Below are 27,724 nucleotides of genomic sequence, written 5' to 3'. Positions count from 1 at the left end.
TCTGAGCACTGCTTTCACAGCCTCCCATAGATTTTGAGAGGTTGTGTCTTCATTATCATTTGTTTCAAGGTAGTTTTTAATTTCCTTTTTGATTTCCTCATTGACCCATTGGTTTTTTAGTAGCATGTTGTTGAGTCTCCATGTAGTAGGTTTTTTCTCTTTCCTTTTCCCATGGTTGGTTTCTAATTTCATGGCATTGTGGTCAGAGAAGATACTTGAGATAATTTCTATGCTCCTAAATTTATTGAGATTAGCTTTGTGTCCCAATATGTGTTCGATTCTTGAGAATGTTCCATGAGCATTTGAGAACAATGTGTATTCTGCTTTTTTTGGATGTGGTGTCTTGAAGATATCAATTAAGTCTAACTTTTCTATTGTTTCCTTTAGGATCTCTGTTGCTCGATATTAGTTTTTATAACATAATAGTATACTGCTTGTTGAAGGGTTGATTTTTTTATTGCATAAATGTACACGTGCTTTGGTTTTGTTAAGCCACACAGCCCCATATCATGTATGTGCTTCTCTTTAGAGTTTGGCCACTCTCCTGATTACCTCCCAGATCCTTAACCAAATTGTGGAATCCCTTCTTCCTTACTGGCTCCAAAAGAAGCACCACGTCCAGGTGAAGAAAAAGGTGCAGGCTTTAAAGGCAGACATCGATGCAACATTATATGAACAAGTTGTTCTGGAAAAGGAAATGGGAACCTACTTGGTAAGTTTGAGTATCGCTGAATTAAACACTGGTTGAACGTGAATACCAGTCATGTTCAGACAGTATACAACAAGTAAGTACACACTCACTGTCTGAGATGTGACTGTTTTGTAAGTGCTTTCCAGGCAGTAGTTCATCAGGAACTCGTTTAAAGTTAACAGGATGGAGCTGTGCATTGACATGCTGTGTCCTGGACCTGAAGTTGTGCCTAACATCCAAAGGATGAGCCCGGTGTATGATGAGACTGCTCCGTCGAGGGTGTGGGAATGTTTCACAGAGGGAGAGGTGAGGGGACCGTGGGGGCAGCAGCGTTGTTTGCTCCTGGCACTTTAGACTCAAAGAAGACAGTGAAGCCCATGGCTGAAAATGGAAGGCCAACCTGAAGATTAATTTATAGCTTATGTTACTTTATGCTATGGTCCATACAAAGTCGTTCCTTAAAGAGAGAATTGGAGTTATTTTTAGGAACTCCAAGTAGCTCATTGGAGGTTCTTAAATATTATTGAGCTCTGGCTATATTCATTATTTCTTTGGGGGGAGAGGGAGGGGTTGGAGGGGGGTCACGTTTGCCTTAGATCATCGTTTCTTACTTCCCGCACCTTCCTTCTGAGTATGATATTCTTCTTAGGGAAGTAGATCCTTCAGTGAGGATCCATTATTGTTAAACTTTCACCGTCTGGTTTTTCATTATGGATGAATGAGTGTACTAAGGACTGAATTTCTTTGCTGACTTTCTTAGTTGTCTTGTATGCTTAAGAATTTTAGTTTGTATGTTCCTCCTGAGCAGAAATCGATTCTGTTTCCCCCTACCCTCTGCTCACTTTTCCTTGTCTTATTTTTGCAGCTCCCTCCCTGGCCCCCCTAGTCTAGAGCCAGGTGTCCATAGCCCAGAACTCCCCTCCCATCTTGTGATGTTGGAGCCTCTGGAGAGCCAGTGGGTAGCATGCTCTTGACACAACCTGTACATTGAGGGCAGCGCTTGTAGCTTTTTGGGGTACCCCCTTTAGGGGTACGGGACCACTGCTCTCGGCCCTGGCTTTGTTCAAACAGCCTGGTTTGAGTTACACTCCAGAGGAGTAGGGTGTCTTTGGTTCCCCTCCCCCAAGGATTCAGATTCTGGCCACCTTGGCCAGCCTGTGCCCTGGGAGCTTGGACAGGCTTCTGATTACTATCTAGCATTCCAGTCTTGCCTGTGCAGGTGATTTTTTTATTGTTTTTGAGTGATGATGTATCTTTTGATTAAAGTGAATATCTATGCACTACCGTTTTCTGTTACTGCTGTGTTTGGGGGAGAGGATGATTTTACGTATAAACTTAAAGCATATCTTGACCAGCAGGACTATTTATGTTTATACATGAAGTGTCAGAGAAACACACAAATACACACACACACACAACACACATGCACATGTGAGCACATGTACACAGGCAGTTAAGAGAAGAAAATAGCACTTGGGCAGAATGTGGAGCCACCTTGCCTGCATTGGCTGAGTGCTGGCTTACTGGTTAAAAACTCAGTCTGATTCATAGTGTCAGGATCCTTTCTTTGCTTGTCCTGGGGAGTGGTATTCGGGGGCTTATGTATTTTTTTCCCCTTCATTCTCTCACAAAAACTAAGCCAGCAGTGTTTCCTGAGTTCTTCATCCCATTCCCGCTCTTACACAGACGTCTCAGCAGGCCCACCTGAAGCTCCCGTGTCTCCTCTTCCCCCTTCTCTCCGTCCTATTTCACACCAAGCAAACCCCTCATATCCTCTTCTGTTTGTGTCATGTCTCTTTCTTGCCCATTACAGTTTCTTGAAATAATTCTTCTCCATATTGCTATCTCTACTTTCTAGCTTCTTTTCCTGTAATCAGTTAGAACCTGCTTTCAGCTCCTCTTTTTCTTTGAATTGTCTGGGCAGACAGCATTGTCCCCCTAAAGTGACCAAAGCCCAACTCACAGTCTTCTCTGGACCAGCCCCTCCCCTCGTCCTCAGGCTCAATGAATGGTATACAGTAATACAGACAGCGTGCCCCTCATCCACGCAGTTTTAATTCATCTAAGAACTGGATGCTGATAAGATGACAAAATCTTAGATCTTACCTTTCTAATATTTCATGACATCCCATAATACATTTGTGACAGAAGATATGGCAGGCATTGCTCTTGTCATGCCAACAGTAGGCACCTGAAGCTCTGTGTTATTAATTACTAGGTGACTAACTCGAGAATAAGACTGAAGACTCTGCTTTTCTGTCTCTGTTATTCAACCCGGGCTGTCTGATGTGCAGTAAAGGAAATGTGTACTAATTTCTCTCATGGGCCCTGGGCCTGTGCGTGCATGCTAGGGTTGACAGTGCATCTCCTTATTAACTTAACCTGCTTTCAGGGCCACATGATCAAACCCATCTTTCCTTCCTCATCTCCTACAGTTCCTCCTTTACTCTCTTCATGGGAGTGACGCCAGATATTGGCTGTTTCAACTCTCTCCATGTATTCTAAAAAGGAGAGGTGATTCGGGGTCTCATTTGCTCTAGATCGTTCTTTGCCATGCCCAGATCCTTCCCCTGGCTACAGTTTTCTCCTCACTACAGTCCATGAGCTTAGAATAGATATTTTCTGTAATCTCACCTGGAGTGCTATATATGAATCTAAAACAATGTTACCAAGATTTGGGAAAAAGCAATTTGACTGCGACTTGAAAAACATTATGATCATAGTAGTACTTGCTCACTCACTGTAGGAAACATGGCAGGTATAGGATGACGGAGTATAAGCAAAAAAAAAAAAAAAAAAAAAAAAATTCCCCATAATGTCCCCACTAGGGGTGATCCACTGGGGTCTCTTGACCCAGTTCTTCCCAGCCACAAGGCTGGGCTGTGTAGCCCCCCAGATCCTCACTGGGCACTGCTCTCCCACTCCTGGGAACAGCCAGTTCCTTCCAAGTGTACTGCTGTGTGAGGCTGAATTTTCATGATGGATATTGCAACTAGAATAGCATATTGCTACACAGTAAATGAGCTAGACATTGAGGAGCTAAATGTTTTTTTGTTTTGGAAAATGTAATCATTTTTTCAGACACTATTTTGTATATGTTAATATGCTTTTAATTGTTGAATCAAAGATAAATATTTTTTAAAGTTCTGCATTTTAATTTCTAATAATGGCAGATAGGTAAATATCACTAGGTATAACAACTCCCATAAACAAAAAATCTTTGGTGTCTTTTCTTTAAATAGTTTAGGGCTTTGAAGACCCAAAAGTTTGAAAAGTACAGATCTAGAATAATCCCCCTGCCTTTGTGTTTTTCAAGGCATTAGCTTTTGTGAAGCCACTTGGTTCTGTTGTTGCCTCCCAAGATTCAGGCCCCGAGATTTTGGAGGTGTACGACCGTTGTACCCTGTCAAGGGGGCATTGATGTCAGGTTGTCCCTTGGGTGGGGCTGCCTTGTTAAATCACGTGAGTGACTGGGTGACAGGCGGATAGCAGAGGTTCTTTTTCACTTTGTACTGAAAAGTTATCTGTGGGTTGATACTTTGAGACCCTCCTCTTCACTCTAAGTGGTAGATCTTTAAAAATAGTTTCGAATTGTTGCTGACATATGGGGATGCTATTGATTTTACTATCTCTTACCCAGTAACTTGGCTGAATACTCCTATTATTTCCAATATTTTTTTGGATTTTGTTGGGTTTTCTATGTAGAAAGTAATTTTCTTTTCTTTTTTGGCCTCCCTGAGGCATATGGAGTTCCTAGGCCAACTGTAGCAACACCAGATCCTTATCCCACTGTGCCAGGTTGGGGATTGAACCTGTATCCCAGTGCTCCCAAGATGCTGTCAATCCCATTGTGCCACTGCAGGAACTCCTGTGTAGATAGTTATTTCAGCTACAAATAAATAATGGCCATCATTTCTTGTTTCAGTTTTTACACTTTTTATTACTTATTTGGCTCACTAATATGTTCAATATGATTTGGACAGAAGTAGTTATAACAGGAATCTTTATCTTGTTTCTGATTTTTTTTGTCATCTTACCATTGAGTATTATGTTTGTTCCATGTTTTTGGTAGGTAACTTTTTATCAGTTTAAGAATCTTCTTTCTCTTCCTTATTTGTGAAGAGTTTTCACTGTGAATGATGTTGAATTTAATAAAATTTTTTTTTGCTTCTGCTGAGAGCATCATATTGTCACCTTTAATTAATGTTTTCATTTATATTAATAACTTTCCTAATGGAACACCATGTTTGCATTTAAATGATGAACTCCATTAGTTCAATATTTTTTATCCACATTGTTATGTTAAATATGCTAATATTTTATCTAGGTTTATACCATTTGCTAATAATTTCCCTTTCTCAGTCACTGGGATAGGGCTTCCGTGTTATTATTGTGGAGACTGTTGCTAAGCCAAAGCCTGGCAATGTAACGTTGATTAAAGAACAGTTTTAGGAAAAGAGCAGCCCATACCTCCATGCTGCAGGTTGCCCTCTTCCTCACTTTCTTCTGCACACACTCTGCACAGGGTGGTGTGAGGAGCCAGTGAGATGGGTCCCCTGGAAACTGAACCTTTGTTTTCATACACGTAATAAATTAGATATGTAAAATTACTTACGCTTCAAAGATATATCATAGTTCTCTTAAAAATAGTGTATGTTCTAATACCTTTTTAAAATAATATGTCATTGTAATATAGTTGATTTACAATGTTGTGTTAGTTTCAGGTGTACAGCAAAGTGATTAAGTCATATATATGTACATATAACCTATATGGGAAAAAATCTGAAGGGAATGAATATATGGATATATATATATAGATATCTATCTCTCTCTATATATATCTCCATTCTTTTCAGATTTGTTTCCCATATTTGTTATTACAGAATTTTTTTCTTTCTAGGGCCGAACCTGTGGCATATGGAAGTTCCCAGGCTAGGGGTCAAATCAGAGCTACAGCTGCTGGCCTACACCACAGCCACAGCAAGGCAGGATCCAAGCCTCGTCTGTGACCTACAACACAGGTCACAGCAACACCAGATCCTTAATCCACTGAGCAAGGCCAGGAATCGAACCTGCATCCTCATGGATCCTAGTCGGGTTCATTAACCAACCGTTGAATCACGAAGGGAATTCCCTATTACAGAATATTGAGTAGAGTTTCCTCTGCTATGCAGTAGGTCCTTGTTACTTATCTATTTTATATATATTAGTATGTATCTGTTAATCCCCAACTCCTAATTTATCCCTTCCCACCGCCACCTTTCCCCTTTGGTAACCATAAGCTTGATTTTGAAATCTGTGAGTCTGTTTCTCTTTTGTAAGTTCATTTGTATCATGTTTTTTGGATTCCACATATAAGAGATATCACATGATACTTGTCTTTGACTTAGTATCATAATCTCTAGGTCCATCCATGTTGCTACAGATGGCATTATTTCATTCTTTTTTATGGCTAAGTAATATTCCATTGTATATATGTACCACATCTTCTGCTTTAGTATTCTTCATAATGTCTTTAAGTTTATAAATAGGTAAGTTAGTCTTTACTAGCTTGCAGCTATAGAGAGTGTCTTGGTTAATGTATTTTGCTTTTAGTGTGTGATTTTTTTAATTTGTTAAATTTGCATTTTTTTCCTTCTTGCTGTTGGATTATGTCTGTGGTTTGCTAAATTAACTCCCAAGTGCTCAGAAAACACTGATAATGTTACCATGTAAATACTACCACTCAGCATGCACTTTTGTGAGATGGAAGCACAGAATATGGGGTACACAGCTGTATAGAGAAGAGGCTCCCTGGGGCTGGGCACTAAAAAAGCCAGGAAGACCTTTGCATGGTTCCTGGAGATTGCTCAGTTGCACACGTGAGAGAAACTGCATACATCTCCTCAGGGGTTCAACTTTTCTTTTTTGTCTTTATAGGGCCACTGGTGGCATCTGAAAGTTCCCAGGCTAGAGGTCAAATCGGAGTTGTAGCTGCCAGCCTACACCACAGCCACAGCAACGTGGGATCCTTAACCCACTGAGCAAGGCCAGAGATTTCAAACCCACATCCTCACGGATACTAGTTGGGTTTGTTACCGCTGAGCCCCAACAGGAACCCCTCAACCTTTTATTTTACGAGGTGAAACAACATCATTTTGAAAGCTGAGCATAAGCTATCAGGATTTCTTAAGAGTGAATTGTGGTAACAATGACTTGATTGCTAAGATTTTCACTTTCCCAACTCTTGATTTCTTCACTCTTCAGAGAAATAAATTGATGCTATACTACAGAACATATTTTAAAACTGCATCTGTATGCTGCAACACAACATAAGGAAATTCTTCCTAGAGCCAAATGAAACCAGAGTTTAGAAACTGCTCACCACTGAATCCCCAGCTGAGCGTCATCCTGCCAGCTCCCGCAGCACATGTGTTTGGCATTAATCTTTGGCAAGCCTGTGGAATCATACTTAATCCAAATATCCAGAGCATCTGGAAGAAGCACTTCCTGCCATTCCCAATACTCTGTAATTATGTTTGGGTATTCTCCTATTTTAGTAAAATATAAAATAAGAGAAGAATCGACTAAAAGTAGGTCTGATTTATACTAAAGCTCTCAGCTGCTGAGCCCAATATGCATACCTTGGTGAAAGACTGACTGAGATACAGTAGTAATAATTATAATCATTTAAAATATTAATGTTTAATATTGCTTGAAAATACTGTGATAAGTGTTTTTCTTCAACTGAAAGTGTTGTTGCCTGTGTACTAGATGATCATCAGAGCATGTGGGGATGCTGGGAGCTGCCGACTGTGTCCTGAGCTGTCATGAGGACTGGCTGCATCACTCCATCACTGCAGCATGTAGAGCTGGTCCGCCCCTCTCTGGTCAGTGTGAACTGGGGCATTGTGACCAGCAGGCCTCTTGGGAGGTGTCTGAGTGGCAGGTCACTGGGTTCTGTCCAGGAGAGCTGATGTTATTCAGGTGACAAGTCAGAGTCATCAGCATTAGGCATCCTACTTCAATGCAGGCTCCTTTTTCCAATTTTTAAAGATCACTAGGAGTTCCCTAGTGGCTCAGTGGGTTAGGCATCCAGCATCGTTACTGCTGTGGCTCTGGTTACTGTGATGGTGCAGGTTTGATCCCTGGCCCAGGAACTTCTGTGTGCCACGGATGCAGCCAAAAAAAAAAAAAAAAAAAAAATCACTATATAACTTGCCTCTTACTTACTTTTTTTTTTTTTTTTTTTTTTTTTTTTTTTTTTTTTTTTTTTTTTTTGCCATTTCTTGGGCCGCTCCCACGGCATATGGAGGTTCCCAGGCTAGGGGTCGAATCAGAGCTGTAGCCGCCGGCCTACGCCAGAGCCACAGCAATACGGGATCCGAGCTGCGTCTGCAACCTACACCACAGCTCACGGCAACGTCGGATCCTTAACCCACTGAGCAAGGCCAGGGATCAAATCCTCAATGTCATGGTTCTTAGTCGGATTCCTTAACCACTGAGCCACGGCAGGAACTCCCTTACTTATCATTTTCATCTCTTACCTCTGAATCAAGGGCATATATTATGACTTTTGCTCCTTTCTTCCTTTGACTAAACCTTTTAAACATCAGAAAAGTTTTTAAATATAGTTTTCAGAGGGGTCTCTTCATTCTTCCCTGGTTTCCCCATTTTCTGCTGTGGACTCTTTTTTTTTTTTTTTTTTTTTTTTGGCTTTGGCCTCCTTGATGTGTCTGCTCCTTATGCTAGGGTGACTCTGGAGAGCTTCCTCATCATTCTCAGCTTTTTTTCCTTTACTTTTTTAAAAAGTTGAGATAATAATTCACATACCATAAAATTAGCTGGTTTCAAGGGTACAGTATAGAAGATTTTAGTGAATTCACGAAGTGGAACCATCATCACCACTGTCTAATTCTAGAACATTTTCATCATCCCCCTCCCCATGAACCCTCCCATATCCATTAGCAAGAACAACACCCTCCCCCAGTTTAGCAACCAGCAACCTACATTCTGTTATTGGGGATTTACCTATTCTGTGCATTTTGTATAAATGAGATCACGTAATATGTGGCCTTTTGTGTCTGGCTTCTTTCACTCAACGTAATTTTTCAAGGTTTTATTCATGCTGTAGCATGCATCAGTTTTCCATTTTTTATGGTCAAATAATATTCCATTATATGGATATACTACATTTTATTTATCCATTCATCAGTTGATAGACATTTGGATTGTTTCCACTTTTTAGCTATTATGAATAATGCTGCTGTGAACATCTCTGTAAAAGTTTTTTTGTCTGAACAAATGTTGCCATATGCTAGTTCATATGTTAACTCTATATTTAACTTTTTAAGGAACTGCTAGTCTATTTTAAGAAGCAGTGGTACCATTCTACATTCCAATCAACCATATTTGAGGGTCCCTTTTTGTCCCACATCCTCACTTGTTGTTGTTTTTTTTTTTTGTTTGGCCGTGCCTGCAGTGTGTGGAAGTTTCCAGGCCAGAGATCAAACCTGAGCCACAGCAGTGACCACACTGAATCCTTTACTGCCAGGCCACCAGAGAACTTCTGTTTGTTTTTGTTTTTGCTTTGTTTTGTTTTTTTTTGGCTGCACCTGCAGCACGTGAAAGTTCCCCAGGCCAGGATCAAACCCATGCTACAGCAGAAATCCAAGCCACTGCAATGACAGTGCTGGATCCTTAACCCCCCATGCCACAGGAGAACTCCTGTTTGTTTTCTTTTTTAATGACAGCCATTCTAGGTGTGAAGTGATACTTCATCGTGGACTTGATTTGTATTTCCTTAATGCCTAGATATATTGATCATCTTTCATGTACTTTTTGGTCATTTGTACCTCCTCTTTGCAGAAAAATATATTCATATTCTTTGGTAATTTTTTAAATGGAGTGATCTCTCTTTTTGTTATTGAGTTATAAAAGTTCTTCCTGTATTCGGAAAAAAAATTTCTTTTTCTTTCTTTCTTTCTTTCTTTCTTTTTTTTTTTTTTTTTTTTTGCTTTTTAGGGCTGCACCTGCAGCATATGGAAGTTCCCAGGCTAGGGGTTGAATCAGATCTACTGTTCCTGTCCTTCGACTTCGCCTTCACCTTAGCAATGCAGAATGTGAGCCTCATCTTCGACCTATACCACAGCTCACGGCAGCATCAGATCCTTAACCCATGAGCGAGGCCAGGGATCAAACCCACATCCTCATGGATCCTAGTTGGGTGCGTTAACTGCTAAGCCACGGAGGGAACTCCTGAATATAAATGTCTTAATCAGATATATGATTTGCAAATATCTTTCTGCGGGTTATCTTTTTAATTTCTTGATGGTGTCCTTTGATCCACAAAAGTTTTAAATTTCTACCAAGTCCAGTTTCTTTCTTTTTTGTAGCTTGTGCTCTTAGTGTCATATCTGAGAAACCATTGCCTAATCCAAGTTCAGGAAGATGGATTCCTCTATCATTTGTTGAGTGTTTTCACCATGAAAGGGTGCTAGATTTTGTTTTTTCTGTGTCTATTGAGATGGTTAAATATATTTATATATACATACGTGTATACTGATAAAACTGTTCTATTATTAATGTGTATCACAGTGATACTCATATGTTCAACCAGTCTTATAATCCTGGGATAAATACTGTTGATCACAGTGTAACATCCTTTTACTCTCTTTGCTGGATCCAGCTTGCAGATATTTTGTAGAGGATTTTTGTACCTTTTTTTTCTTTTTTGTCTTTTTGCCATTTCTTGGGCCGCTCCCACGGCATATGGAGGTTCCCAGGCTAGGGGTCGAATCAGAGCTGTAGCCGCCGGCCTATGCCAGAGCCACAGCAATGCGGGATCTGAGCCGCATCCTACACCACAGCTCACAGCAACGCCGGATCGTTAACCCACTGAGCAAGGCCAGGGATCGAACCCGCAACCTCATGGTTCCTAGTCGGATTCGTTAACCACTGTGCCATGACAGGAACTCCAGATTTTTGTATCTCTATTCAGACATATTGGTCTGTAGTTTTCTTGTGGTGTCTTCATCTGGCTTTGGCATTATGGTTATACTGGCTTCATAGAATGAGTTGGGAAGTGTTTCTTCCTCTTGTTCTTTTTGGAAGACTTTGTGAAGACTTGGTATTCTTCTCATGTGTGACAGAATTCACAAGTGAAGCTATCTGGGCCTTGGTTTTACTTTGTGCAAAGTGTTTTCATTGCTAACTCAGTCCTTTGACCTGTTAAAGCTCTCTTTAGATGTTCTGTTTCTTCTTGAGTCAATTTTTGTTTTTGTTATGGTGGTGGTGGTGATTGCCTCCCCACCCCCCAACTTTTGGCTGCACCTGCGGCATATAAAAGTTCCCAGGTTAGGGATCCAGTCTGAGCCACAGCAATGACAACACCAAATCCTTAACCACTGCATCACCAGAGAACTCCCTTCTTGAGTCACTTTTGATAGTTTGTGTCATTCTAAGAATTTATCCATTTTATCAAGGTTATTTAATGTTATTTTGGCATATAATTGTTCATAGTATTTCCTTATAAGTCTCCCCTCACCTTATTGACTGTAAAGGTCAGTAGTAATGTCCCCTCTTTCATTCCTGATTTTAGTAATATGAATCTTTTTTTTCTTGCACAGTCTAGGTAATGGTTTGCCATTTTGTTGATCTTTTCAAAAAAGTGATGTTTGGTTTTATTGATCATTGTTATTTTTTTATTCTCCATTTTATTCATTCCATTCTGATCTTTATTATTTTTTTTCCTTCTGCTTACTTTAGGTTTAGTCTACTCTTCTTTTTCTAGTTTCTTAAGATGAAAATTTTAGTTATTATAAGATCTTTTTTTTTTTACAAAGACATTTATAGTCATGCATTTCCCTCTGAGCACTGATTCCACTACATATCATAAGTGTTGGTATGTTTCATTTGCCTCAAAGTATTTTCTAATTTTTCTGGTGATTTCTTATTTAAATCATTGTGTTTTTTTGGAGTATGTTGCTCAATTTTCATATAGTATGTGAATTTCCAAAGTTTCCTTCTGTTATAGATTTCCAATTTCATTCCACTGTGGTCAGAGAGGATACTTGGTATGATTGTTAAGCTTTTTAAATTTGTTGAGAATTGTTTTATGGTCTAACATATTATCTATCCTGAAGAATGTTCCATGCACGCTTGAGAAGAACAAGTATTCAGCTGTTGGGCTGAATGTCCTGTAGATGTCTGTCAGGTCTCTGTTTTTGTGTTAGGGCATGCCTTCAACACTAAGCAGTAAGTTTGTATTCTGCCTGAGCATTCACTTTCTGCTTGTGCAGAGCCTCAGAGTCAGTCAGAGATGAGACCTTAGACCTTTCTCAGGTCTTTGCTGAGCTTGTGTATGATCCTCTGCATGTACCTGATCTTCTCAATTCCCAGTAAAATGTCAGGGCTTTGCAAGCCCCCATGGATATCTGGTTCCTAAGCCTTTTGAGCTCCCCGGCTAGTCTGTTGTTTGCCCCAGCTGCTACTCATTACCTCAGGCTGACTGATGTTAAAACTGTCAATGAACATCCCTAGGGGGAAGCTTTAGCACCGGGAAGACTCAGTGAGGTAAAACAGGCTTTTTGAGTGGGGTCTTTGAGGCATTCAAAGAACTGTGACCCTACTATCTCCCTCTGGTGTTGGAATGCATGCTGTTACTTTTTGAATCTGCTGCAGAACTGAGGATCAGGACATGAGATTAGAATAAGTTAAAATACCATGAAATTGAGCTGTTCGTCTTGACTAAATGCCGCCCTTGTTGCTGCAGGCCTTTAGTTGATTTCCAAGGTACTGAAAAATTGATTTTGACAAATTTTGCCATTTGTTGTTGTTATTTGCTTTTATGGAGAGGTATAATCAGCTTTTTAGTGGGGGGTGTCAGGAACTGAGATTCTAGGGTGCTCATGATGTGAAGGTACCATCATACAAGATTTCTAATAGTGATACTGGATCATTTCTTTTTACTAGGTCAGAAGCAAACATCTTTAGCTTTGCTGTTGTTTACCTTAGAAAAAAATGTAATAATTCAATGATTTGGCATGAGAAGAGCAGCTATATCATTTTTTTATTCTTTATTTCAGGAACTTTAATATAAAGTTGTCTTTGAATTTAAGTAAATTCTGTTCTTTAAAAGGAGGAATTGAGAGAAATTCTTTGAATTTGTTTTTTGTTTGTTTGTTTGTTTTGGTTACAGGCCCATACCTTGAATAATATTGCAAAAGGTTATTCTTATTAAATGACATTAAAACAATACCTGTTTTCTTCTTGTGGTTTATGTTTTCATTTCCAGGGCACCTTCGATGATTACTTGGAGTTATTCCTGCAGTTTGGTTATGTGAGCCTTTTCTCCTGTGTCTACCCACTGGCAGCCGCCTTTGCTGTGCTAAATAATCTCACTGAAGTTAATTCAGATGCCTTAAAAATGTGCAGGGTCTTCAAACGTCCATTCTCAGAACCTTCAGCTAATATTGGTGTATGGCAGGTAATTATTTGAGAAGAATTCTTTCTTTTTTTTTTTTTTTTTTTTTTTTTTTGTCTTTTCTAGGGCTGCATCTGTGGCATATGGAGGTTCCCAGGCTAGGGGTCAAATCAGAGCTGTAGCCACTGGCCTACACCAGAGCCTCAGCAACACAGGATCCGAGCTGAGTCTGCGACCTACACCACAGCTCATGGCAACGCCGGATCCTTAATCCACTGAGCGAGGCCAGGGATCGAACCCGCAACCTCATGGTTCCTAGTCGGATTTGTTAACCACTAAGCCACAATGGGAACTCCAAGAAAAAATTATTTCTTTAAAAAAATAAAATGAGACATCGTGACTTAAAAAAACAAAACAAAACCCTGTGGAGAGATTTGAGGAAACTAGATTTTATCCTTGCTGTGCAATTTCAGATGGTCATTAACTTTCTCTGGTTCTTGCTTTTCTTGTTTTTAAAATTGGGAATGGAGATGAAGAAGGTAAGCTATAACTCAGACATAAAACCTGCAGATGTAAAACTTTAGCAGTTTTCTTGGAGGACAGTCAAGCTGTGCTTCACCCACCGGATGAAGAGACCCTCCCCACTGCATTGACAGTGGAGATCGTACGGGGAGCCTGGACTTCCACCTTCATTCTTACCTAGCAGTAATGAGGTTCCCTTTCAGGTCCCTGCTGGAGTGTTTTCAGAGAAAGCCAAGTGGAGAGTGAAGACTTTTACTACCCCCAAGAAGGCCTCATGAGAGCATTTATGCCCCTCTCAGCAAAGGAAGTATCAGTGGTGGTCTAGTGGGAACCCAGAACTTCCCACCTTGGGTGTCAGTGGTGTCCATGTAGAAAGCTGGAGGTCTACCTGCTAGTGACAAGATATTGTCCCCTATTCTCCTCTTGGAATGGTATCAGAGGAACCAACTAAAACAACAAGATCTGGAGTCTTACGACACCGCAAGTATCAAGGCTTTAATTTAAAAAAAAAAATCACTCATTATGCAAAGAACCAGGATGATATGAAACTGAATGAAAAAAAAAGCATTCGGCACCAAGATGACACAAATGTTGGAACCATTATATAAAGATTTTAAAGCAGCCATTATAAAAAAAATAAACAAGCAATTACACACCTAAAACAGATGAAAAAGTAGAAAGAATTAGAAAGTCCCAGCAAAGAAGTAGATATTAAAGAATAATCAAATAGACATTTTGGAAGTGGAAAATAAATAACAAAAAAGCTCAGTGAATGGGTGCAATAACAGAATGGAAGGGATAGAAGAAAGAAGCAAAAACTGGAAAATAGAACAATAGAAAATTACCATTACCTGATTTGAACAACAGAGAGAAAATCGACTGGAGAAGTAAATGTAGCTTCAGAGAGCTCTGTGACTCTAACTACAACAACAAAAATCTAGCATTCCTATTATTAGAGTCCCAAAAGGAAAGGAGAAAGGAAGGACTGAAAGAGTACTTGGAATATTAATGGTCAAAACTCATCAGATTTGGGAAGAGACCTAAAACTACAGGTTAAAAAGCCAGGTGAACCCCAAACAGGATAAACCCAAAGAATTTCATGCCAAAGTACATCATACTCAAACATATGAAAACTAAAGACAAAGTCTTGAAAGCACTAAGAGAGAGATGATATCTTTGCCTGTAGGGGAAAAACAAGATGATAGCCAGTTTTTCAAGCTGGAAATCATGGAGGCTAAAAGAAAGTGGCACAATATTTTTCAAGTGCTTAACTAAAAGAACTATCAATACAGAATCCCATATTCAGAGAAAATACCCTACCAGAAAGAAGGGGAAATCAAGACACTCTCAGAAGAAGAAGGAATACTAAGATAATTCGTTGCCAGCAGACCTATCCTAAAAAAAGGGCTAAGAGTTCCTGAAACTGAGGAAATGATTAAGGAACAAATCTGGAAATGTTAGAAAGCAAAATCATGATAAGCAAAAACACAAGTAGATGTAATAGATTTTCCCTCTCCTCTTATAAAGTTATGTTTGATAGTTGAAACTAAAAAACCCAGTGCAATCTAATGGTTCTAAATATATGAAGAGAAAATATTAAGTATTATAAATTGGAAGTGGTAAAGGAAGGCAAGATTTCTATAATTCACTTGAACTAAATGACTGTACAAGTAGAGTGAATATATGTGTGCATATATATATATAGACACACGTATAAAATATATATTTGTATGTGTACATGCATATAAATACCTGGATCAACCTCTAAAAAGCTGTATAAAAGATACACTTTAAAACAAATCAAAATGTAGTACTAAAAAATGTTGAATAACTTACAATAAGACAGGAAAAAGAAAACAGAAATGAAAAAACAGAAAATGAAGGGTAGACTTAAGTCAATATCTTAATTACATTAACTGCAAAGATTCTAAAGAAATCAGTTAAGGATAAAAATTGGCATAGTGGATTAAAATACATAGCTCAACTATATGCCGTCCACAGGAAACGCAATTAAAACGTGATATAAGTAGATTGAGAGGTAAAGGATAGAAAAAAATGTACGTGGAAAAATTAATCAAAAGGAAGCAAGTGTTGATATATTAATATCAGATAAAAATAGACTTATTAGCAAAGAAAATTACCAGAAAGTAACATTCTATGATGATGAAAGGGGTCAAATTATGAAGACGAGGTAGCAATCTTAATAGGTATATGCATAAAACCTATTTTAAAATGTGTGAACTAAAATTATGAAACCGAAAGGAGAAATAGATGAGTCCACAGAGTTGGAGATTTCAGCATCCTCTTCTTAGCAATTGACAGAACACTAGAGAGGAAATCATCAAGGGTATAGGAGAACTCAACAACACTATTAAATAACAGACTCTAATCCATGTTATAGAACATTCTACTTAACAACAAAAGAATATACAGTTTTTTCAAGTGTTTACAGAACATTCAACAATATAAACCATCTCCTGTTGAAACAAACTTAAAAATTTTTAAGAACTGAAATTATGCAATATGCTTTCCAACCAAAATGGAATCAGACTAGAAATCAATAACAGAAATATAATAGGAAAATCTCCAAACACTTGAAAACTAGACAGCATATTTGTAAATAATCATGAGACAAAAAGTGTCAAGTGAAGTCAAAACATTCATTGAACTAATTAAAAATGAAAATAGTCAGAGTTCCCGTTGTGACACAGCAGAAACGAATCCAACTAGGAACGACGAGGTTGCGGGTTTGATCTCTGGCCTCACTCAGTGGGTTAAGGATCTGGTGTTGCCGTGAACTGTGGAGTAGGTCGCAGACATGGCTCAGATCTGGCATTGCTGTGGCTCTGGCAGGCAGCAACAGCTCTGATTTGACCCTAGCCTGTTGAACCTCCATATGCCACAGGTGTGGCCCTAAAAAGACAAAAGAAGACAAAAAAGAAAAAGAAAATAGAGCATATCAAACTTTTGGGGATATAGCTAAAGCAGTACTGACTGAGAAGTTTGTAGCACTGAATGCATACACTGGAAAAGAGGAAATTCTCGAATAAGTAATCTAATTCCTACTCAAGAAACTAGAAACAAAACACAAAACAAACCCCAAAGAAGCAGAAGGAAGGAAATAATGAGGTACAAACCAATGAAATTGAAAATAGAGAAGATCAATGAAACGAAGAGTTGGTTCTTTAGAGAGATCAATACAATTAACAAATGTCTAACAAGACTAATAAGAAAGAAGAGACAAATAACTAGTATAAAAATTAAATATCAGCTATCACTTGACCTTGCAGACTTCAAAAAGATAATAAGGGAGTATTATGAACAACTCTGCACATGTAAATTTGACAACTTGGCTGAAATGGGCCACTTCCTCCAAAAATACAGACTACCACAACCCACCCAGTATGGAATAGATAATTTGAGTATCCCCACAAGTATAAGAAAATGAATATGCAGTTACAAATTCCCCCAAAAGACATATTCTGACCCAAATGGTTTTACTGGTGAATTCTCACATTTAAAGAAGTAACACCAGTTTTACACAATTTCTTCCAGAAAACAGAGGAGGAGGGGATATTTCCCAATTCATTTTATGAAGTTACTATAACTATGATAGTAAAACAAGACAGAGTATAAAAAAGAAAATAACACACCAATATCTGTTGTGAATAAATACACCAATAGCTTAACAATGATTAAAACATAGAATTCAGCAATATATAAAAATAATTAAACAACATGACAAATGGAATTTAGCCCAGGGATGCAAGCCTGGATCAGTATTGAAAAATCAAACAATGTAGTCTACCGTATTAATAATCCAAAGAAGAAAAATCACATGATTATATCCGTACTTAAAAACATTTGATAAAACATATTACTCATTAATTTTGAAACTCCCAGTAAAATAGTAATAGAGGGGAATTACTTCAAATTGATAAGGAGCATGTGTAAAAAAAGCTTTAAAGCTAATAACATCGTACTTATTAGTGAAAGGTTAAATGCTTTCTAAGATTAGGAACAATGGAAGAATGCACTTTCAATACTCTTATCGAATGGTAGAAATAGTAGAAATTCTATCTAGCATAGTAAAGCCAGTGATATCTCCAGTTTACCCACTAGCTGATCACAGGTACATGAGCAAGCCCAGTCAATGTCAGCTGAGACCAAAAAACTTGCCTAGATGGGCACAGCCTAAATTGTCCACCTACAGAATCATGAGCTAAATAAATGGTGGTTATTTTGAGCCACAGAGTTTGGGATGATTGTTACACAGCAATAACTAACTAATATAGGAAGATTCAGTATTCTAAATATATCACTTCTCCTTTAATATACAAATTAGTTAATCTACAAGTTAGTTTATAGATGTAGCACTATTCCAATGGAAGTTTTTCTTTTAACTAGGTAAAATTATTGCCAAGTTCACAAAGAAAAAATAGAATAGCAGTAGATCTCTAAAGAAGAAGAGTAGGGACCCTCATTTCTACTTATTAAAACTTGTTATATAACCTCATTTCATAAAGTAGTGTGGTGTTGGTGAATTATTAGACAATCAGACCAATGGAAGAGAAAGTCCAGAAATTCAGTATGTGGTATAGATGAAATCTCAATTCAGTGGAGAAAATCATTGACTGTCCACTAATAATATTGAGATAATTAAGTCTCCAAATGGGTAGGAAGTTTTCTCTTCAAATTTAGAGAAAAATTGGCAAGACACAGAATGGGAGAAAAAATATTCATGATAAATATGTCTGCCAGAGAACTTGTATTCAGATTATATAAAGAAACTCTTCAGTTCAGTAATAAGACAATTAAATGAAACATGGACAAAAGATTTGAAGAAATGCTTCACCAAAGAATATACGCAAATAGCCAATGAGCTCATGAAAGGATTTAGAATTAGCTGCCAGGCACGTGGTGCTGGGAAAACTGGATGGCTGCATGTAAAGCAATGAAACTAGAACATACCCTCACACCAGGCACAAAAATAAACTCAAAATGGCTTAAAAACTTAAACATAAGACAAAATACCATAAAACTCCTAGAAGAGAGCATAGGCAAAACATTCTCTGACATCAACAATACAAATGTTTTCTTAGGTCAGTCCCCCAAGGCAAAAGAAATAAAAACAAAATTAAATAAGGGACACCTAATCAAACTTACAAGCTTTTGCCCAGCAAAGGAGGCCATTAAAAAACCCTAAAAGACAGCCTACAAAATGGGAGAAAGTACTTGCAAACGATGCAACTGACAAGTGCTTAATTCTCCAAAATATACAAACAATTCATACAACTCAACAACAAAACAACCCAATCAAAAAATGGGCAGAAGACCTAAATAGACATTTCTCCAAAGAAGACATACAGATAACCAGCAGGCACATGAAAAAATGTTCTACGCCACTAGTTATTAGAGAAATGCAAATCAAAACTACAGTAGAGTACCGTCTCTCACTGCTTGGAATGGCCATCATTAACAAGTCTACAAATAACAAGTGCTAGAGAGGGTATGGAGAAAACAACCCTTCTGCGTTGTCGATGGGAATGTAAATTGGTACAACCGTTATGGAAAACAGTATAGAGCTTCCCCAGAAAACTGAATATAGAACTACCATATGATCCAGAAATTCCACCCCTGGGCATATAGCTGGACAAAACTGTAATTCAGAAAGATGCATGCACCTTTATGTTCATTGCAGCACTATTCACAATAGCCAAGGCATGGAAACAACCCAAGTGTCCATCCGCACATGAATGCCGTAAGCAGATGTGGTACATATACACAATGGAATTCTACTCAGCCATAAAAAAGAACGAAGTATTACCATCTGGAGCAACATGGATGGACCTAGAGATTCTCATACTAAGTGAAGTAAGTCAGAAAGGAAAAGACAAATACCATATGATATCACTTATATATAGAATCTAAAATATGGCACAAATGAACCTATCTACAAAACAGAAACAGACTCACAGGCATAGAGAACAGACATGGTTGCCAAGGGAGAGGGAGTGGGATAGATGGGGAGTTAAACAAAAAAGAAGGTACACTGGTCACCATGTCTCCATTGTCCATACTCAGTAATACGCATGAGTCTCCTTCGTGGGATCCTGGACCCAAGTCTACTTAGTCATCTCAGTGGGGCTTGGCATCTGTATGTTTCTAAAGTTCTACAGATGATTTGGCAGTTGCTGCTCAAAAGGGATCACTGTAACCAGTGCCTTGGGAAAGCTGAACCAGATGTGGTGTGTGATCTGTTAAAGCAGGACCATTTCAGAACATAAACTCTCTTTGAAATCATACCTAACTGATTTTGAATGTGGAGCATTTTCCCCAGTGACCCTGTTTTACCTCCCCTTTTATGTACCTGGAGTAGAGTAACTTTAGCAGTATATTCTTGGATGTGTTCCAAATGGTCCCTGGCCACCTCCAGTTGGGAAGGTGGATCATACCATTTGGTATATTTAAGCCAAAAGTATCTGAAATACCCTCTAATAGTATGGCTTTTTTAAGCTAAAGGAAACCATGGCGTTATAGAGAAAAATCTTTTACATGTCCTTGGAATGTTTAGAACTAAGGAAAGGCTTTTTCCTTGACTCTAGATAATGCAAGGAAATATGGAAGCCGTCAATGTGGTTTTTAAATTCACATTCTGTTTTCTTTCAGTTGGCTTTTGAAACAATGAGTGTTATATCTGTGGTCACTAATTGTGCTCTGATTGGAATGTCACCGCAAGTGAATGCACTCTTTCCAGATTCAAAAGCAGACCTCATTTTGATTGTCGTAGCAGTGGAGGTAAGTGAACATTTAAACCTATTTTAAATAGTCTGTACATAAGATGCCTCTGTTATTCTAAGGCAGTGATGTCCCTGGCTGTCAGTGATGGGCAGATTAGCGACATGCATTTACTGGTAAGAAAGCCAAGCAGTTCTGGTAATGGAAAGACATGAGGACTGAGGCTATTTATTCCTGGTTATTGCCTGTATATGAAGAAGTCACCATGATGCAAACAGGACAGTGACTTTTCCAGCCATTGTGCTGGCCTTTCCAGTGTTAAGGAGATAAATCTTACCTGAAATAGAACTCTGTGGATTTAATATGTTTCTTCAGTCTGTTCAAGGGATCTGTCATTTCCACTTTCTTAAGAAAATAAATCCTTAGAAAGGTTTTTGATCATGATTTAAGTCTCGCTTGCAACAGGTGTGGGATTCATTGTTAGCACTCTAAACTCCAAAATGTAATGTGTAGGAAGACTCATGATACAAAGTACAAGTAGGCTGTGTGTGTACTTTTTAGATACTTGTCTTCTTTATCATGTTTCTGAATACAGATTACTGTAACATTTTGGAAATTAAGCATTAACCAATTGCAAATGGGAGAATTTGCAGGAATTTTATTGTTGCCAGTGATTGCAGTAGTCAGGAATATTGTGACCTTTCGTTTTTTAGATATTAAAAAAATAGAACAGTATTGGCAGTTTATTAAAGCACGACTTAGTAAGATCATAGAGTGGTGATTGACATACTTAAGGCCTCAGGATTTAGGACTGACCAGAAGAAATGACATTATGAACTCATACATTTCCAGTAGTGGCAAAAGCAATATATTCTGCTTTACTCTGTTTGCTCTTTTAGTGTGTTTAATAGGAATCTGTGTTCATGATAGAGGCTATATATTGAATATGCATTTTGGAGAATGATTTTAGACAGCAGTGAGTGGGAAGGGAAAGAGAATGGCTTTGGCAGATAAAAGTAGGTCTGTTTTGAATTTTTGAGTTGAACAGGATTTTGGAGAGCGATTTGCAATGCTGATTTCTCACCTGTGGAAGTGAGAGAATGAAACAGAGATACCTTAGACAGGGGATGACCAGCTAGCCAGGCTCACAGAGCATCTTCTTGATTTAGGATCTGGCCCTTTGCAGATCTTGGAGCTTGCCTTGGCCAGTGAATCCAGAGCTAATTAGGCTTTGGGGACTGACTGATCCTTAAAAATAATGAGATTCATATGGAGCTGACCAGAATGCCAGGTGGTTAAATTACTGTAAGGAGACTTTTCCAGTGTTTATAATAGTTGGTGTTAAAGTAGAAGTGGAATTGGTTATTAGAAGATTTCTTGGTAAATTTAGAAGCAGAGCTAGAGGAGAGTAATTGCCTCTAGAAATGTAGAAAACATGGAAACCATCCTTTCCCTCAGAGTGTAGCTCTGTCGTGAGCCAGATCTTGATATCCATTGCCACAACTGAGCAATGCTGCGTAAATTCAGTACTATCCACTTCTTGATTTTTGCCTTCACTTTCTCTAGACTTCTAGCTGGCCCAGTCTTTCTGTATATTCCCATTGATTAGGCCCCTGCTTTCTTTTGTACTGGTAGTGCCTTAATCGGGTATCCAGGGCCTGGCTTGTCTCACTTACAATGGGTCTGCAAGACTGTCCTGCAAAGTGCTAACGTCAGGTGTTGCAGGCTGATTGTACTGGTCTGATCCTCGTGGATTCACTTAATCTACAGGTTCTTGAGGGTCCTTTGTTGTTGTCCTGAGGTTCTAACCCTCATGCCTCCTCTTAGGTTTTCAGTCTCTCTGTATAGCATTAAAGCAAGTTTTACTGTCATTCTCTAAACAGAAATAAGCCTCTATTTAAAAATTATATAAGGAAAAATCTTATATTTTCTGCAGAAAATGTTAGCCTGTAATTGAGACTTTAATTTTCACTTTATTTTGTTTTTAAGCTTTTTATTTTGAAATAATTATTATTTACAGGAAGTTGGAAAGATAGTACAGAGGTCCCAGGCACCCTTCACCCAATTTACCCCAATGGTTTTATCTTACATGAATTCGAAACTGAGAAGTTGACGTTGGTAGAGTGTCTGTGTAGCTCTTTGTCATTTTATCACATGTATAGATTCATTTAACCATCACCACAACCAATATACAACTCTGTCACCACAGAGATCTCCCTCCTGCTACCCCATTATGGTCACTCCTAACCCTCAACCCACCATCTCTAACTGTTGACAACAACGAATCTGTTTGCTGTCTCACTTTTGTCATTTGAAGAAAGTTATGTAAATAGAACCATACAGTTTGTAAACGTTTCTTTTGTAATTTCTGTTGTGAATTGTGTCTCCACAAAAGATCTGATGTAGTCCTGACCCCAGCACCTCAGAATGTGACCTGGTTTGTCAGTAGAGTTGTTGCAGATGTAATTAGTTGCAGCGAGGTCATACTGGAGTAGAGTAGACCCTTAATCCACTATAACTTTTGTCCTTATGAGAACACACAGAAACATAGGAAAGGATGCCGTGGGATGAGGGAGGCAGAAATTGAAGTACTTTAGCTGCAAGCCCAGGAACACCAAAGAGTGCCATCAACCACCAGAACCTGGGAAGCACTGAGGAAAGATCCCCCTATAGGTGGCCGAGGAGGCAGGGCCTTCAGAATTCGTGATTTCAGACTTCTATTCTCCAGTGAACTTGAGGAACATCAATAGAATTCACTCAATCTGAACAAAATAAACCTAAATTGTGAGACAATAAATTCTACTGTTTTAAGCCATCCAGTTCACGATACTTTGTCACAGCACTCCTAGAAAACTAACACAATGTCCTTCCTGTTTGAAGAACTTCCTTTAGCTGATTCCTTTAGTCTCTTAGCTTTCCTTTATCTGGTAGCTTTTGTTCCCCCCTTTCATTGTTGAAGGAGAGTTTCACAAGATATAGAATTTATGGATTGCAATTCCTTTCTTTCAGCACTTGAAAAATATTTTGGCACTTCCTTCTGATCTCCAAGATTTTAGAGGAGAAATCTTCTGTTATTCAAACTGGTAGTTGCTTTTAGGTACTGTGTCCTTTTTCTCTGGCTACTTTCAATGTTTTTTTTTTTTTTTTTCTTTATTTTTAGGTTTCAAAGTTTAGTTATGGTAGATCTTTGTCTATATTTATTTGCTTGTTTACTTGTTTAGGATTTGCTCAACTTCTTAAATCTTTAGGTTTATTTTTTCACCAAATGTGGGAAATGTTTGGCTGTTAGTTCTTCAGATATTCTCTTTGTTTCTTCTTTCTTTTTTTTCCTCTCTCATCTGAGAGTCTGATGATCTGAATGTTGGGTCTTCTGTATTTTTTTTTTTTTTCAGTCTGTTTTTTCTCTGTTGTTCAGATTGAGTGAATTCTATTGATGTTCCTCAAGTTCACTGATTCTATCCTCTGTCATTTCCACTCTACTATTGAGCCCATCCACTGAGTTTTTCAAAGTTTCTATTACATTTTTCAGTTCTTTAAGTGCCATTTGGTTTTATTTTATAACTTCTTTTTTTTTTTTTTGGCTGATATTTTCCATTTTTCCATTTGTTTAAAGAGGATTTGTAAGTGATGATTGAAGAATTTTTACAGTGACTTGTCTTAGCTCAGGCTGCTATAACAAAATTCTCTAGACTGTGGCCTACATTTCTCACAGTTCCAAAGTCTGGGAAGTCTAAGATCAAGGTGCCTGATAAATCTTGTTAGGGCCTTCTTCTTGACTTGCAGTCAGCTGCCTTCTTGCTATCTCATGTATATTTTACAAATAAGGTCACTAATCCCATCCTAAGGGGTCCATCCTCATGACCTCATCTCAACATAGGTATTTTCCACAGGCCCCACCTCCTAATACCATCACTCTGGGAATTAAGGCTTCAAAATCTGAATTCGGGAAACGCAGACATTTAGTCCATAACATGGCTGCTTTAAAATCCTCAGATAATTCCAGCCTCTGATCTGTCTCAGTCTTTGGGTATATGGATTGTATCTTTATGGTCAAGTTGAGATTTTCTTGGTTCTTGTTATGATCCGTGTTTTTGATTGAAACTTGGATGTGTTGGGTAGTATTTTCAGAGACCCTAGATCCTATCTAAGTCTTATGTTTTATCAGGCCTCCTCACACTGTTGTGAGGGTTGGGAGTGGGGAGTGTCACCTTGTTACTGCCAGTCCGTGGTAGAGGTCCCCTTTCCTCACTTGGATTCTGTTGTCACGTGAGGGAAGGTGTCTCAGTTACTGCTGCAGAGCAAGTGGGAGTTCTGGCTCCCTGCTAGGCTTCCAGTGATGCATGTCTTACTGGGAGGGGAGCATATACATCATTATTGCTTCCCAGGTGGCCTTCACTGACAGTCTGATGGGGAATGGCCTTCTTCCTGCTGGGTGGGGGTGGAAGTCCTGACTTCACTAGATTCCTGTGATACCGTCCCAGTGGGAAGCAGAAAAGGAACCTGTTGCTGCAAAGTAAGGGGGATGCTTCTTAACCTTCAATGGGACTGGCAGACTGGACTCCCTACTTGGCTTTCTCTGGCAGGGTTAGGCCCCTTGTTATAGGCTGGCAAGGGTGTAAGTCTACGCACTCCTCCTGGAATTTGCTGGGCTGGATTCCTACGCTGTTGGTCTGGAATAGAGTGCTTCCTAAGGGTTTTCTCTCTCTCTAGACCACCCCTTTCCTTTGGTTAGAGAGAGCAGCTTTTCTTGGGGCTTCTGTTTTTATTGTCTGCACCTATTTTCATTTCTGGGTTGCCAGCTTCCTCAGCACATAGTCTGGGCTAACATGAGGTAAAGAGAAAACTCTAAAAACTCACTGCCATGTTGTTCCTTAGGTCGTGGGGTCCCTGGTCAGTCTGTCTTCTCTTTACCTTACAGGTCCTCTTGTGTTGATGTAGAATGTTTGTGGTTTGTACTCAGCAGAAGAGTCGTGCAGAAGTAGAAGGCCTCACTTTCTTATTTATTAACCTTTTGTTTTTTTTCCTTTCTTAGCTTAGGACATTTGCACATATGAAGTCCCCTTGTTGGGCCTGGCTAACACAGCTGTATTCATTAGGTTCAGCTTAGATGTCACTGGACTCCCAGGCCTTTCTGATCCACCTCAGCCAGGTCTCTTCTGTTAGTCTCATGAAGCCCTGTATTCTCCTTCATGGCATTTACCCCTCTGATAAGCCCTGCACTTACCTGAGGTTTATATCTGTCTGTCTCTCCTGTGCACCATCAGCTTTAAGAGAGCCAATTGATGTCTACTCTTCTATCTCAGTAAGCAAAATACTGCCTAGAACAGCGACTAAAATATAATAGATATGCAGTTCAGTGTTTAGAATACTGTTGAATTAATAAACTATTTAAAAAGAAACTGGGCATTTCAGTGTTTTTTTTTATTTGAAAAAGAAAGATATTTCTTTTTTGATAAATTCATATTCAGTGTTAATTACATATCTATATTTGTTAGTTTATCACATGTTCTAAGTTCTGCCTGTAGAACACAGAGTGGCAAGTGCTCATCTTTTTCATTCCTTAATTACATTACACTCGGTGTTGAGAGCTGCTATGTATATGATACTGAATCTGGGGCTAAGGAAAGACAAAGCTGTCTTTTTTATTTTTGTCTTCAAGAATTCTGCTGCTGAATGTAGTCGAGAACATAGGGCTGTTTAACGCACGCATGCATATGCTCCCCCTTGTCCCAGAGCTGTGCAGTTCAGTACCTTTATTAGAGACACAGCTGGACAGTGTAAAGGACATGCCAAGTGAATGGTCTGCGGAGGAGATATCCCCAGATTTCATCCGAGGACAGCAGACCCTTTGGTATCTTTATTTTCTTCCTTTGGTGAGCTCTGGGGCCTCCTTAGCATGTTTTAGAAAGTCCTGGCTGTCTTAATTCTGATTTCCCAGAGCAGTTTAAAAGGTCCTTTCTTCCATGCTGGTGGAGATGTCTCACTCTGAATTCTGACCCCCCCCCCTTTTTTTGTCTTTTTGCTGTTTCTGGGGCCGCTCTAGCGGCATGTGGAGGTTCCCAGGCTAGGGGTCTAATCGGAGCTGTAGCTGCCGGCCTGCACCAGAGCCACAACAACGCAGGATCCGAGCTGCGTCTGCAACCTACACCACAGCTCACAGCAACACCAGGTCCTTAACCCACTGAACAAGGCCGGGGATCGAACCCGCAACCTCATGGTTCCTAGTCGGATTTGTTAGCCACTGCACCACAACAGGAACTCCCATTCTGGGCCCATTTTAATCTACTCCTAGGATGTAAGTTAGGGCCACCTGGCAACCTGAAGAGTAGGAGACAAAAGCACAGCCATGGGCTCATTTAGAGTCAGTCATAACATGGAAGCAAGGTGTTTTTCAGCTTAAAATCCATGCCCATAAGCCAACGTGCTAGGGGTCTTTTAGGCTATTCCGTTACTTTTAGACTTACACCTCTAAACAAGAAGTATTTCCTTTGGTTACCAAGGCCAAGTTCTTATGAGAAGAGTGCTTATTTTTGGTGTGAGCTTGTTTTTTATGAGGAGATAACTGTGATATTACTAATATTTATTAATATGGAAATCTTTGCTAATATGGAGACCACCGGGGGTAAGTCAGAGGGTGAGGGGTGAGGAGGTTGTGATAATTATATGTGTACTGCTCTTTCCGTTTCTTTCTTTTTTTATTATGGTAAAGCATATATAACATAAATTTACCATTTTAACCTTTTAAAAAATTTTTTACTGTAAGAAACACATAATATGAAATTTACCCTTTTAACCATTTTCAAACGTACAGTTCTATGGCATAAAGTACACTCATACTGTCATCACCACCATTTACGTACAGAACTTTTTCACTTTCCCCAGCTGAAATGCTATACCTGTTAAACTCCCATCCTCCTCTCCTCCAGCCCACGGTAACCACCATTCTACTTTCTGTCTCTGTGAATTTGACAACTTTAGAAACTTGATATAAGTGGAATCCTACAGTAGTTGTCCTTTTGTGTGCTTATTTTTCTTAGCATAATATTTTCAAGATTCATTTATGTTATAATGTGTCAGAATTTCCTTCTTGCTTTATCTATGTATCACACTTTTTTTTTTAATCCATTCATCTGTTGATGGACACATGGCTGTTTTTACCTTTGGGCTGTTAGGAATAATGTTGCTATGAACATGGATGTACAAATATCTGAGTCTCTGCTTTCACCTCTTTTGACTATGTAGCCAGAGACAGAGTTGCTAGTAATTCTATGTTTAATTTTTTAAGGAAATTCCATATCATTTTTCCACATCAGCTGCACCATTTTCCATTCCTGCACAGGGTTCCAGTTTCTCCACAATGCACAGGGTTC

At 38.9% G+C, this 27,724-nt stretch overlaps 1 protein-coding gene across 6 annotated transcripts in view; it reads left to right on the top strand.

The window, feature by feature from the left end:
• Positions 1-27,724, top strand: part of ANO10 (anoctamin 10) — a 272,066-nt gene that overhangs the window by 93,542 nt on the left and 150,800 nt on the right. For all 6 annotated transcript variants that reach the window (XM_013981531.2, XM_021071718.1, XM_021071717.1 and 3 more), the window contains exons 9-11: positions 530-712; positions 12,966-13,157; positions 20,286-20,414. In XM_013981531.2, the coding sequence (XP_013836985.2) occupies positions 530-712; positions 12,966-13,157; positions 20,286-20,414 (504 nt within the window). The remainder of the gene's footprint in view (positions 1-529; positions 713-12,965; positions 13,158-20,285; positions 20,415-27,724) is intronic.

The sequence above is a fragment of the Sus scrofa genome, chromosome 13 (genome assembly GCF_000003025.6).
Source record: "Sus scrofa isolate TJ Tabasco breed Duroc chromosome 13, Sscrofa11.1, whole genome shotgun sequence".
NCBI lineage: Eukaryota > Metazoa > Chordata > Mammalia > Artiodactyla > Suidae > Sus > Sus scrofa.
This window is presented reverse-complemented; position numbering and strand designations above follow the sequence as displayed.